This window comes from Echiichthys vipera (assembly GCF_963691815.1).
Source record: "Echiichthys vipera genome assembly, chromosome: 7".
Lineage (NCBI taxonomy): Eukaryota > Metazoa > Chordata > Actinopteri > Perciformes > Trachinidae > Echiichthys > Echiichthys vipera.
Genome location: NC_139832.1, coordinates 28,016,177 through 28,031,151, shown reverse-complemented (window position 1 = coordinate 28,031,151; position 14,975 = coordinate 28,016,177). Strand labels below are relative to the sequence as shown.

General features: G+C 41.4%; 1 protein-coding gene across 1 annotated transcript; it reads right to left on the bottom strand.

Annotated features, from left to right (window-relative positions):
• Positions 1-2,350: 2,350 nt before the first annotated feature.
• Positions 2,351-12,477, bottom strand: LOC310949476 (putative E3 ubiquitin-protein ligase HERC4; the record flags this gene model as incomplete). Its single annotated transcript, XM_083916950.1, has 23 exons — positions 2,351-2,568; positions 2,732-2,840; positions 2,951-3,134; positions 3,454-3,524; positions 3,646-3,712; positions 3,904-4,070; positions 4,778-4,924; positions 5,040-5,204; positions 5,359-5,457; positions 5,603-5,719; positions 5,867-6,015; positions 6,557-6,755; positions 6,975-7,080; positions 7,440-7,499; positions 7,630-7,748; positions 7,834-7,910; positions 8,047-8,171; positions 8,338-8,468; positions 10,027-10,118; positions 10,311-10,532; positions 11,087-11,163; positions 11,707-11,824; positions 12,261-12,477. The coding sequence occupies 23 exons, from the start codon at positions 12,475-12,477 to the stop codon at positions 2,351-2,353; spliced, it is 3,036 nt and encodes a 1,011-aa protein (XP_083773076.1).
• Between the last annotated feature and the right edge of the window lie 2,498 nt (positions 12,478-14,975).

The window sequence follows — 14,975 nt, the reverse complement described above, 5'->3', positions numbered from 1 at the left end:
AGTATTTTATTTACATGCTCCTTTATTCTTTTACTCCACTACAAATCAGTGGAAATATTCTACTTTTACTGCACTGCATTTATCTGATTACTTCAGTTATAGTTACTTTACTAGGCTGACAAGCATATATGAAACATCAATGAACGTAACATAAATGCAGAGTAGAATGATTGTTTTGAAAATGCCTTATTACCTATTCCTCTTCACACTCAGATATGGCTGCAGAGTAAACACAGGCTTCACAGAGACAGAAACTAAAACTTCCCTGTCCATTCTCAGGGATACGAGAAAGGACAGCGGTCATGAATGACTTTTTCACACAGGCCGGATCCGGTCCAGGGGCCACCAGTTGAGTAGCCCTGGTGTAGACTGTGTTTGATGACAGAGTAAATAGCAATACTGAACAACTACAACACTCACATCAGGGCAGTCTGGTGAAAGGTTCACATACTCAGCATGGAGCAGTTAGAGAGGCTGGGCTGCATGGAGCTGAAATCCACTTTTATACAGGGTTCCAGCTCATTTCACTATTACAATACAATGACCTTTGAAGTACCCGCGAGTAACCATTCCTTAAATGATGATGAGCTGAGTGTGAAAAAACCACATGGTGAATTGATCATTTATTATTTGTGAGCATCATGCAGGGGTGTAGCACAGAATTCCGGGTGCTATACATAAGCAGTCTCTGCGGGCCCCCACCTCCACACACACCAGGGGCGGAGTGGCCATCGGGATGATCTCCAAGATTTCTCTAAACCATACATGCAGAGTCCAACCACTATTTATAACACTTGTTGTGTCTCTACATCTCACTCATGGTTGCTACAGTGTCACACTCACTCTCATTAATCCGGCCAACTGATTTTTGTTTGGCCTCCTATCTTGATCTAATTATCTTTATTCAGACGTTACATAACTTTCATGACAACAAATATAAAATGGCCAATTTAATTAGTTTTTTTGTTCATAAATGAATGTAATAGGCAAATAGGCTTCACCATAACCGGAACATAGGACCCGGGGAACATAGCTAGCCACCTTTCTTTTGAAAGAAGTTGTTTTCCCTTGGTTTGTTTGTCCTCACTTTCTTTTCTCTCTCTTTTCTATTCCGGGACCCAAGCTTTATTTTCTTGAGGGGAGACATTACTAACTCACTGGTCAGTAGATTAGCTGACAGATTCTCATGCTGAGTCGTGATGGGCGGCCTCAACCATTTTGTGCCGTTTGTAAGGGATAAGAGGGCCCTCAGACAACCTCCACTATTAAACAGTTAAGTCTCTCAAGCAATGCATTCAGCCATTTTTTTATTTATGTTATGACACTTACTATTTAGAAAACAATAATTACAAACAAAAAATACATATAAAAATATATATTTTTTCTGTTTACCAATGAGATACTGGGGGGAAAGCATTTTAAGCATTTTTACATATTTAATATTTACATTGTGTTTGATCAAAAAAAATGACAGCTCCAAGTCTGCAATTGCTAATATAAAATTAATACATTGTATTATTTTCAGTTGTTCAAAAATAACATTTTATTTGGTTAGTTATTCTTTTTAGTATCTTCCACCTAAGAGAGCATCAATAGTTCATTGATGCAACCATTTTTTATTCTAAAAATGTGAAAGAAAAGGGAGCTGGATAGTTTCACGGTTGAAAAATAATAAGTGGACTGGAAGTATTTAAAAACAGGCAGTTCAAGAAGATTGACTCATATTGGTGTGGCCCATCACTATAATTGTCATTTAACACTTTAACCCATAACAATGCCAAATTATGAAATACTGCCATACATCCAAGGTGAGTAAACCACTGAACAGTATAAGGGCAGGTGGTGTTTTTACCTACCATCAAAGATGGAGGATTTTTCTTACCAAATATACGGACACATCTCATTGGCTCTATGCACATCTCATTTCACCTCAACTAGCTGCAGTTTAACTAAACCAGCTTCACAGTGCAGTGATTATCACTATCAAGTTTTATTAGTCATTGCACAGATGAGACGCATAGAAGTATACCTTTCATTGCTCCAACATGAATAAATTGAAATGTTAGTTTTGGATCATCTCTCATGTTAAAAGACAACAAAATGCACAGTCTCAAAAATAAAGATATATAAGCCCTGCTGTACACATTTATTATGTATGGAACACATGGTTCAATTTGGCCCAGAAAATACCATATACCATATAAAATTGTAAACCCTTCAACCTTGCTAATACACAGATAAACTAGCAGAAGCTACAAAGGCTGCTCTTCAGTCAGCCATTTACAAAGTGATCTATCAGAGTGTTAAGTCCTCTGTTCAGTACGGATGCGGACACGGTGCAGTCCAACCCTCACTTGTAGGTTTTTTTATTGTAACTCAGGGCCTCTGTCAGCTTGGTTTGCATGACCTCCTTGGTTGAGTATAATGGCAGCTCCAGGGTTGAGAAACATGTATGTGTCTCTGGGTAGTGCTGGTCGGAGGAGAGGTCCTTCACCTGTTTAACTTTGACGGTCATCTTGATGTCCTCCATGCCCAGAGCAGGCACCCTTTCAAAACCAGTCACAAACCCTAGTGGAGGGGAGAAGTAGTAATCAGTGCGTTTCTTGTTGTGAAATAGCTCTGGGTGCTAAAACAATAGTAATATAATCAGTGATATTGGAATCTAACTTAATTAGATTCCAGTTTTTAGATGCCTGCCCTTTATTATGATAAAACCAGGTACAATACTTACAAAGGAAAGCTTTCCTCTTATCCTCACTTAGTTCATCAAAAACCTCCCAAAACATCTTTATGGTAGGGTGAGGCTGGGTGGTTTTGTACTCCCCCTCATAACCTGTGTTCTGATAACAGTGAACAGACTGTTACAGTTACTGTTATCATCATCTGTAGTATTCAAACCAACCATGAGAATGGGATACATCCGCGCAGAGTTCTTGTTTTGGGACTGTACCTGTTTCAGCTTTGCCCAGTCATAGAAGTCTTTCCCCACCAGCACTTCCTGCAGCTCCTCTGGTCGGAACAGCTTCACCAAATCCCGGTCGCACACCTGGAAGAAGCCTCGCTTGAAGTCCTGAAACACACTCTCCACTGATGCGTTGAAGGCATGATTCACGTAGGCATCCACAAACTCCTTCCTGTTGGTCATATTAACATTTGAAGTCAACAGAAAGTTCCAGACATCTGTGAAATTATTAACTGCTCTGTTCAACTCATCACAAACACGTGTGATTGAAACCCTGTCTCTCTGAGAGCCATTTTCCAGTAGTGAAATTTATATGCGATACCCCAATTCTGTGCTTTACGTTCTGTGCAATACGTATTAAAAGTGCATGTGTTTTTACAGTTTATTGTGAGCTCATGTATTAATGGTTTCTGTATTTTATTTGTCAAATAACAAAACATATTAATTCAGTCCATATTATAATAAAGTCAAAAATCTTTCATGGTACTTACTTATTTTGACCTGTCAAGGGCTTTTTAGGATTTTTAGGATCAAGGTCGACCTCTGCCCCATCCCAGTTGATCTGTTGATCAGTTATAAGAAAGAAGAAGATGGTGACTAATGTCACTGCTTTGGGAAATGATAATAGATTGTAAGTTGAAGATAAAAAAGGGCAAGTCATGGACCATCTGTAAAACGCATACTAAAAAATCCATGTAGAGGATTTCTATGATGTCATCTTTGTAGTCTTGCAAGATGTTCAGCAGACTCCTTGAAACATAATAAAAGGAATAAAACTTAATATTAAAGATGCTGTACGATGGTTACAGTACGACATGAGAAGTTATGTAAAAGTCAACATGACCACTGTATGATGTTCACATGATTCTATTCATCTAAGTGAACACTGACCAACAGCACAAGCTTTTATGAATCATAAATGTACATTAATTTGCTCTTACTCTCCAACGCATGGGCTGAATTCCATCATATCCCCCAGTGAAGGCTTTACATCGAGCAGCTTCTTGAACAGAGCCAGTGGGAAGGGTAAGTGTATGATGCAGTTGTTGAACAAAGCCAGTCCACACAGAACCCCAAACATGAAGTATCTGTGGTCCTCCTGTGTTGCCTAGTGTCAATGAAAGAGATCATTTATATCAGAAAAACAGACAGAGATACGATGGCAATAGGCAGGACCTTAAAGCAAAATCATCCCATCATCTTTTTTCAGCACTTACATACATCAAATAAGCCATTGATTAGCTCCGGGCATTAAGGTGTACGCATTAAAACATCTTTTTTAAGCACTAATACTGCTCAAAATAACAGCAAACCTCTGCAGCAGCATCAGAATGAGAAAAGAGTGTTTTAAAAGACTTACCAAGTGGCCCAGGTACCAGCTCCTCTCATAGTAAAGTCCATTCAAGTGGATTACCAAATGCAATCCAAAAGGAAGGAGCCTATTGGTGCTTTGTTTTCTGTGTAGGGACTCTTTTCATGCTGCTGCAGAGGTTTGCTGTTATTTTGAGCAGTATTAGTGCTTAAAAAAGATGTTTTAACGCCTTCACGTGCTTCCCCGAACTAATCAGTGTTAGCCACGTCCGGCTGTTAGCGACTCTACTGTATTTTCCCATTAATAGTTCATACAGGAAAAAACTGTCTCGATGGCTTATTTGATGTATGTAAATGTCGACAAAGAGCATGGGTTGATTTTGCGCCGGAATTAGACTTTAAGATCTGAATGTAATATTGTCTTCATTTTTATTACACCATCAGAAGGGGATACGTTCAACAAAGTGATTTCTGATGTCACTGTATGAGGATCTAAAGTCTTACATTGGAGGGGAACCATGCCAGAGTTTTGGAGTCGTTGAACATGAACATCCCAGATTCAGCTGACATCATTTCATGAAACACTTGGTGAAAAAAGTCTTTCCTGTACATCGGCTCATCATCGCTTATAAAGTTTTCATCAAAAACAACCTAGAGGACGAAAGGGCACACGCTAAGTTTTCCTCCTGCTACAGTAGGCTAGCTTATAAAAGAGTAACTAGTATTTTTAGTAAGACTTTGACTATCAAATCAAAACCGTGTTTACCAAAAGTGGCAACATGTAGTCACTGTAGTGAGAAGCAGCCAGTAGTTCAAAGGTATCTTCCAAAACTGATGCTCGCCTCAAATCCAGTTGAAAGACCAGGTCTTGCTGGGGACAGCATCCAAATACCATCAGCATTTCTGAGAAGACGTTACGCCTTGCTGCCATCTGGAATACAGTTCCAAGATTGAATTTCTCATATCTTATTCTGACATTTGTGTGTGAACACGCACTGAAAAACAAAACGAATTTCCTGCAGATTTCTTGACCCTGACAGTATTGTGTGTAAAGGCTATGAGACACAGGTCAGGGCTTCAGCTACCTTGGTGGATTCAGCATTCAGGTCAAAAACAAATTTCTTGGACTCCAGATCCATCACAGTTGGAAAGCTACAAAGGATAAGGGGCTCACTGTGCACATTCTGAAAGAGAGAAAAGCAGGTCCTTCACGTTAAGTGCTTGCATGCTTTTAACAACCATTCAATATCACAGACAATCGTGTTTTTATTTTTTTGTAGTAATGGCTTTAGTTCATAAACTATTTAACAATGTGTTGTCGTTTTTTACCCTGCGTTGTGACCGTAAATGCCAAAGCTGCAGATCCTCATGCAAAAACTTTTTGTCAATCGACAAACAAAAATTGCTGTCTGGCATCTTTTGTGGTCCTGCAGTCCTGCTGTTGGCCTTGAGAACAAATTTTACATTTATTAGGGGAAAAGTTTAACAAAGCAAAAGGTTTTATTCTGTAGTAAGAATAAGTAGGATGTCTAGTTCTGGATTATGCTGTGGCATTCATATTCATTGAAAATACAGCCTCTAACTGATACTAACGTTGTACATATACTGGAGGACTAGTAGCAGGTTTCTGACTCCTGAGTTGCGAGGAACAGGTTGAAGGGACAGGATCACTGAGAGGGCCTGCTTCCACACATTTACATGTCTGACCATGGTGGAGGGCGACAGTGAGGACCACCAGTCCCCTGGAGAAGACAGTAGACAGATATATGGCGAAATTTATGTCAGTGAGCAGATGCCAAGGACATACTGTACCTTAAAACTCAAGGTATAACGCATGAAAATATTGTTTCCTGTGACAGCTTCACAATAAAAGCCTCACTGAGTTTTTACTGTGGAATGCTTTTAGTGTGAAGACAGAGCAGTACGAAATATTCCCTGTACATGTGCAGTGTAAAGAGTGAGGCTGTTACATGAGATAAAATTGGATTAAATGCATGCATCGGTTCCTGTGAATCCCTCCTGAATAGGTATGCAATCTGAATCCGGCGCGGAAATGGCAAACTCTGTCACTATGAATAAAAACTGCCCTATGGAGAGGTTATTGCTGAACGTAACATTGAATGACTGTCGCAGAAAATATGCACATAATAAATAGTGTCAAACATGGCATTTGCATTTCATAAAAATTCACTTTAATGTAAAGTGTATATGATGTATTTTCACAAGCAATACAATTAAATAAACAAGATATTTTGCTGATGTTGCATGTGTTGGTGACAGTACCTATGACCTGGAGACTATCAGCAGACAAGTTTAGCACAGCAGCAGCAACCGCCTCAGCCAACTTTGTGCTCGTTTGTGGCCGCTTGCGTCTCTGGATCACATGCAGGAGCTCATTGAGAAGCAGGAAGATCCTCAGCCCCTCCACTCCTGCTGGCTTCTTATCAAGAGAGGAGAGCAAGTGCAGGACAGCAGCCTCAACCTGTTGGTTTGAAAAGGACCGTAAGGGAAATATAACTGGACCATCTGGTCATTTTTTAAATACCCCAGACAAGTTAGCAGGTTATGGTAGACAAGTTTTGAAATTATAGAGGTTATCTCACGATGCCATTTCAAACAGTAAGACATACTGTTTATTACTACTATTCAATTAGTTTATGATGTAACGGCACATTCCATACAGTACATTTTAGTTACATACCTCTGCAAAAACATTGTCCTTCTTTACCAGTTTCTTGAAAGCGAGCCGTGCAAGTGACAAGTTCAAGCCGGAGTACTTTGGTGAAGTCTGGAAATGTTTATCTTTGCTAAAAACACAAAGAGAAAAAGACTGAGATTACGTCCATCCATCTGCTCTGTGAAACTGTACTCAGGCACAGTGGTGCTTTGAGCTAAATGCTAACATTAGCATGCTAACATGCTCACATTGACCATGCTAGCAATTAGCACTAAACACAAGGTATAGCTGAGGCTGATGGTCATAAGCCACATTATTGGATAAACTGAAATTTGGACCTGAGGATGGTTACATGGACAGAGGTCAGAGGATCATCACAGTCACTGACTAACCAACAGAGCGACTTTGCCATCCCCAGAGCCATGCCACTAGCATGCCTACGACTATGAATGTTATAATTCTGAAAAGAAGCCATGATCATGCACAGACCTTTGCTCAAGGAAGCTTGTATTCGCACCGGATGCAGAGGAAAACATCCTGTGAATCTCCCTGTGAGGGTTGAACATTTTTAGTCCATTGCACTGAGAAAACAGTGTAAAAAGCTTTGGATTCAAATTCATAATTTCTGTCCTAAAACATCAGGATTCCACACATACATGAGATCATGTAACATACTTACTGTTTGATCTTTTTCCATGACTTCGGATCACATTCAGAGGTCCATTTGTCAATCTTGTCATCAAGGCAATGTCGCGTGACTTTGTTGACACCGTCAGTGTTTGCCTCCTTATGAACGTCCTGTGAAATAAACGAGTTGAGGTGATGTTCACATGTTTATACCCCCAAGCATTACGGCCTGTGTTGTATGATTTTGTGTTGATACCTCATTAGGCGTGCATGTTGCAAATGAACAGTTTCCTCCTGCAAAGATGTTTTCAACTTGAGGATCCTCAGCGAAGTCTGGAATAATAATAATCGAATAACTGTAATCTCCTTTGTAAAAACCAGTCTTTGCATTCACATTATTTCATTCACCCACTACTGTCTTTGTGTTATTTCCCCGCAACGTTCATGACAACTACAGAAATGTAGTTACCCTGTGGCAGTTGGACAGGTAGCGGCACAGACGGATGACTCTCCTCTCCATGTCCCAGCTGCCCCTGCTCTCCACAGCCAAAGGAGTAGACCCTCTTTGAGTCTGTCATCACTAACGTGTGATTTCTGAAGAGGTGATAAATTACAAACAACATCTTTAATGTCATCAGAAAGGTAAATATACTTAGATTGTACTTTTCATTGGAGCAGCTTCAAGGCCGCTTGTGATATTTGATAAGTGAAATTCGATTCTCAGGATTAGTGCCTTATGATGAGAGGTGATATACTTTACCGTCCACAAGCGATCTTGGTGACCTTTGCCCCCCAGAGCTCTGCAACAAGTCGAGGTCGTAGTTCATCTCTGAATGAATTGTGTCCAAGCTGTCCATAATGACCAGAGCCAAATGTGAACACTGCACCACCCTGAGAAAGCAACCAGACAACCAAAGTTACCTTCTTATTACCAGCCATGACAAGTGTGTGTGTGTGTGTGTGTGTGTGTGTTCGTGTGTGTGTGTGTGTGTGCCTCCTGGAGACACCTACTGCTCTTCGTCGGACAATCGCTGGTGTTTCTTTCATAGACATATATGCATAGACAGATATATATACAGTCCAGCGGGATTCATTTATCACCCGTTGTTGTTGTTGTTGTTGTCGTTGTTCAGCATTTATAAATGTGAGCATGTATTATGGTAGGACAGTGCGGCCCCCTCCCTCTGGAACTCACTACCCACGGTGAGTGCACCGACCAGCACACCTTCAAATCACTCATCAAAACCCATCTCTTCAGAACTGCCTTCAACCCCCAGTGACCCACTATTTCCTTTAATCTCTGCATCACTTCTTGTTTTTAAATGTGCCTGCTTTTTAGCCGTTTTATCATTCTGCATCCTTTTACTGTAATATACTTCTTAAGTGCAGCCTGCTTGTTTTTAATGTGATCACTTGTAGCCTGCTTGTTGTTGTTTGCCATTGTTTTGATGTATTGGTTTTTATTGCTTCATGTAAAAACTGCTGCTTTGTGTCTTTGAGTACCTTTGAAAAGCGCTATACAAATAAAATGTATTATTACCATTATTATTATTATTATTATTATTATTATTATTAGGAAGTGGAGGTGGTAGCCCATTTGTCCCGTGCCTCCTCCACTGTGATTGGACAGCTTAGGACAGCTTCGAAGTTGAAACATGTTCTTCTCTCTGTGACCATAGAAGACTCCAAAAGTGCAGAAAAGATGCTCGGCACCTCATCACTGTGTGCAGACTTTTCCCCCCCAAACAACTGGTTGAAGAGTAGGTTGAATATCAATCAACTAAGATTTTCTTAGACTGACCACAGCGCTCATGTGTATATGTCTGCCTGTCTGTCTGTCTGTCTGTCTGTCTGCCTGTCTGTCTGTCTGTCTGTCTGTCTGTCTGTCTGTGGACAGGTTTGCAGAACAGTCACCAAACTTTACAGGTGTGTAGTTGGGATGGAAATGAAAGAGTTCAAAGATGTGTGTGGTCTGAGTAAGGGCGGCGGAAGTAGGGGGTACAAAGTAGGGAGGAGACCATTGCCCCTGGCCAAATTTGACATTGCAGCTGATACCATCTCTAGTTTACATATCTGTGGGAATCTAAGAATTTAGATTATGTTGTATTCACAAAGGAATCTGTTAGTTTTTTTATTTTCTTCATTTTGGCTATAAAATCCCATTGTAAATCTTATCCTCTCAGGGATCCAAAGACTACTTGTACATGAAAAGTGTCTTTAGCGATGGACCCACTGAGTCCTTTCATACGAGTCTACAGTTCTTCTCAGGTCTATGGAGCGTTTTAGTGGCTTTCAGCTCATTTTGTTTTGTTTTATGGCCTTTACCGTCACTGTTTTGGTTCAGTCTCACTGCACAAAAATGTTTGTATGGCTGTTATTTGATGAATACATTAGAATTTCCAGCAATAAGTAAAAGTTACAAGTGAGGAGTACAGAGCAAGAGTCTGACCTTTGTCAAAATGGCAGTGTGGTCCTTTCCACAGGAAATGTGAATAGTTTTCTTCATGTTCAGGTAATGAACAGGAGTAGGTGTATGTCTGTCTATAGAAAAGAAATTAGCATTTGAGTTTGCACTTCATAGAAATAGTAGCTTATAGATATGTTTAATACTACTACTACACTGATATGTTACTGTGATGTTTAAAAAAATAACTTAAAAGGTATATCAAAACAGACAAGCTGAATAAAAATTCAAGTGAAGCGAATAGAAATCTTAAATTGTTGCCACAGTACCTGTTGTGTGTCCCAGTCCCAGCTGTCCACAGTCATTTCTGCCCCAGCTGAACACACCTCCAGAGACAGAGAGGGCGAAGCTCTGCTCCCCCCCTGCAGCGATCTGGACCAGGGGCATCGCTGACAGAGATCGGAGGTGTTGGGGGGAACTGGCACCGGGCTTGCTCCTCCCCAGACCCAGCTGGCCTCTGGAGTCCTGGCCCCATGAATACACCTGACCATCTGTGGGGAAATCACCAGGACTTTGTGGGCTCCATGGTACAGTCTACAACACCGTGATCTACTTTCTCAAACTGACTTTATCTACTTGGACTGGTCTCAACCACTACTACACCTTCTTCACTTTCTTTTACAGTATTTCGTTTTTCACTTTGTCAAAGCACTGACTCATTTAATCTTAGGCTTATTATTTTGCCTATGAGTAAGGGCCCAAGAATTATTACTAACAGTCCTGCTGCAGTGATAAGGAGGATCCTAATAAACTCATAGAGGGTTGGTTCACACAAAACCGCACACATAAACAATACAACCTGGAACAATTAAAAGTTTCATTTTAAATGAAAAATATAGAGCAACATGTCTTTCTAAAAACAATATCCTAACTCTGGATAATCCTAGCACATATGTATGATTAGTACCACACATAAAATAGGATTCATGCCATACATAGTTATCTCCAAATACAAAACCAAACCTGTCTGAATGACTAGATACCAGCAGCACAGCATAGATATATTCTTCCTTTCAGCGTGAACATCTGCATCCGTTTACAGTACCTTTGGTCAGGGCAACTGAATGCTGGCTCCCACAAGCAACCTGGGATACTGGTATGTTACACAAAGCTTCCAGCGGCCTGAAAGAACAAGAACACAGCTCAGATTTTTAGTTATCAGAGGTGACTGTGTTTAAAAACTCACACTGCTCAAAATCATTCTACATTTTTTTACCCTATCTACCAGTATTTTCTCGCCTGAGAGCAAGGCGTCCATTTTTGAATGAAAACTGTGAGAAACTGAGGACCTTGTTTCAGTGTTATATGGTGGATTTGCATTTAGAACCCTTTGAACCATCTAAAAATGCTGCATGACAACTTTTCTTCTTTCTTCTCTCAGATTCACTTTAATGAACTCTAAGGCAAGACGACAGCAAATTAGCCTCTGGCGTTTTTAGTGTGATAGTCCACCATTTCCAGGAGCCAAATGTATCATAGTAATGAAATGTCAATCAGAGATTTTCTGATTCTTCGGTCTGTAAGGATTCCAGAAATATAGAGTTTTACAAATCCCACCAAAAATTGAAGGAACAAATTGGTGTGAACATAGTGTCCTTGACTACACACATTTAGTCCCAACTTCAGTGTGAGTGCCAGTAAAACTTGAGTGGAGTCTCTCCTTACTTGGGGATGTTGTCGTGAGTCGTGTCCACACACAGAACTCTTCCTCCCTCAGACAGCAGTGTGACCACATCATCAGCACAACTCACAGCCTCCATCTTCTCTTTACACTTGACAAACTCTGAAGGGACACAGGACACAGGAGCACATGTGTCACATGAGTGCACAGAAGAAACCCACCTTACTTACTCCTAACTTATGGTGTGCGGCAGTAGCTCAGTCCATTGGTGACTCTGCTGGGAACTATAGGGTCGCCGGTTAGAGTCCCTGTGTGGACCATGAATGGAGCGTGGACTGGTGGCTGGAGAGGTGCAGGTTCCTCTCCACTGCCGATGTGCTGTTGTGCAAGGCACCGAACCTGTATGTGCATGTGTGTGTATTTCGGGTCTGTGTCTGTGTGTGTGTAACCTGAATAATAATAATAACAGAGTGACAAAATTGACTCTCCCCTTGCGGGATAAATAAAGGACTTATTATTATTATTATTATTATTATTATTATTATTACATCTCAGTAATGATGAATACAGGCAGGAACCCCACATGACTGGTACTCACTCTGTTTCCCTCTGACTCTTCTTCCATCTTTGCTCTCATTTGTGCGGATGATGAACGAGTTTCCATTACTTTTGACAAAAGCGAGCACACTGTGACCCGCAGACAGGTCCCTGATGTGATAACTGACATTTAAAAAGTCAACTCCATCACCTGTGGGGAGGTTCGAGCCCTCTTTGACCCAAAAGCCCCGCTGGCTGTCCTCTCCCCATGAAAACATGCTGCGAAAGTGCCTCTGCAGGACCGACAGCTCGTTTTTATCAGAAACGAACGTTTGTCAGAAACGAAACTTAGACTCGGCAACGGAAGAACAAAACCTATGAAACAGCGGAGTGAAACGAAACGACACCACACCCGGTGTCATGGTGACACCTGAGCCTTTCCCTTTAAAAGGAGGGAAATGAAAGTGAAACTACGGATTGCTCTTTGATGTGGAGGGTTTTAAGACCCGAAACTAAGTATAGAATTACATATTATTTACATTTATTCATATACTGTATGCTTTCATTTATCCATAGGTTCATTCAGTGGCGTGCGCAGACTTCTTGAAGGGCAGGGGCTAAAAGGAAAGAAAGGGCACATATAGTGCGTCTTTGCCGCTGAATAGAGCACTTTAGCTTGTGTTTTAGCCCCTAGAAGACACTGTAGCTTGTGTTTTGAATCCTATAGGGCACTTAAGCATGCATTTTGGATCCTAGAGGGCACTTTAGGTCGTGTTTTGGATCCTAGAGGGCACTTAACCTCATGTTTTTTTATCCTAGAGGGCACTTCAGGTCGTGTTTTGGATCCTAGAGGGCACTTTAGCACGCATTTTGGATCCTAGAGGGTACTTTAGCACGCATTTTGGATCCTAGAGGGTACTTTAGCGTGTTTTGGATCCTAGAGGGCACTTTAGGTCGTGTTTTGGATCCTAGAGGGCACTTTAGCACGCATTTTGGATCCTAGAGGGTACTTTAGCACGCATTTTGGATCCTAGAGGGTACTTTAGCGTGTTTTGGATCCTAGAGGGCACTTTAGGTCGTGTTTTGGATCCTAGAGGGCACTTGAGCACGCATTTTGGATCCTATAGGGCACTTTAGGTCGTGTTTTGGATCCTAGAGGGCACTTGAGCATGCATTTTGGATCCTAGAGGGCACTTTAGGTCGTGTTTTGGATCCTAGAGGGCACTTTAGCTTGTGTTTTGGATCCTAGAGGGCGCTTTAGCTCACGTTTTGGATCCTAGAGGGCACTTTAGGTCTTGTTTTGGATTCTAGAGGGTACTTTAGCTCGCGTTTTGAATCCTATAGGGCACTTTAGCTTGTGTTTTGGATCCTAGAGGGCGCTTTAGCTCACGCTTTGGATCCTAGAGGGCACTTTAGCACGTTCATTGGATCCTAGAGGGTGCTTTAGCTCATGTTTTTGGATCCTAGAGGGCACTTTAGCACACGTTTTGGATCCTAGAGGGCACTTTAGCATGCATTTTGGATCCTAGAGGGCACTTTAGGTCTTGTTTTGGATTATAGAGGGTACTTTAGCTTGTGTTTTGCATCCCAGAGGGCACTTTAGCTTGTGTTTTGGATCCTAGAGGGCGCTTTAGCTCACGTTTTGGATCCTAGAGGCCACTTTAGCTCGGGTTTTGGATCCTAGAGGGCACTTTAGCACGTGTTTTGGATCCTAGAGGGTGCTTTAGCTCATGTTTTTGGATCCTAAAGGGCACTTTAGCTTGTGTTTTTTTATCCTAGAAAGCACTTTAGCACGCGTTTTGGATCCGAGAGGGCACTTTAGCTTGTGATTTTTGATCCTAGAGGGGGCTTTAGCTCGTGTGTTTTTGGATCCTAGAGGACACTTTAGCTTGTATTTTTGGATCCTAGAGGGCACGTTAGCATGCAATTTGGATCCTAGAGGGCACTTTAGCATATGTTTTGGATCCTAGAGGGCACTTTAGCACACGCTTTGGATCCTAGAGGGCACTTTAGCTCACGTTTTTTGATCCTAGAGGGCACTTTAGCACGCGTTTTTTGATTCTAGAGGGCACTTTTGCTTGTGTTTTTGATCCTTAAGGACACTTTAGCTTGTGTTTTTTGATCCTTGAGGGCACTTTAGCTTGTGTTTTTTGATCCCAGAGAGCACTTTAGCATGCGTTTTGGATCCTAGAGGGCACTTTAGCATATGCTTTGGATCCTAGAGGGCACTTTAGCACACGCTTTGGATCCTAGAGGGCACTTTAGCTTGCGTTTTTTGATCCTAGAGAGCACTTTAGCACGCGTTTTTTGATCCCAGAGGGCACTTTAGCTTGCGTTTTGGATCCTAGAGGGAACTTTAGCTCAGGTTTTTTGATCCTAGAGGGCACTTTAGCACGCGTTTTGGATCCTAGTGGGCACTTTAGCTCATGTTTTTTGATCCTAGAGGGCACTTTAGCACGCGCTTTGGATCCTAGATGGCACTTTAGCTCAAATTTTCTGATCCTAGAGGGCACTTTAGCACACGCTTTGGATCCTAGATGGAACTTTAGCTCATGTTTTTTGATCCTAGAGGGCACTTTAGCACGCGCTTTGGATCCTAGAGGGCACTTTAGCTTGTGTTTTGGATTCTAGAAGACACTTTAGCACGTGTTTTTGATCTTAGAGGTGTCATTCAGTGGCGTGCGCAGACTTTTTGGGGGGGCTAAAAGCAAAAAAAGGGCACATATAGTGCGTCCTTGCCGCTGAATAGAGCACTTTAGCTTGTGTTTTAGCCCCT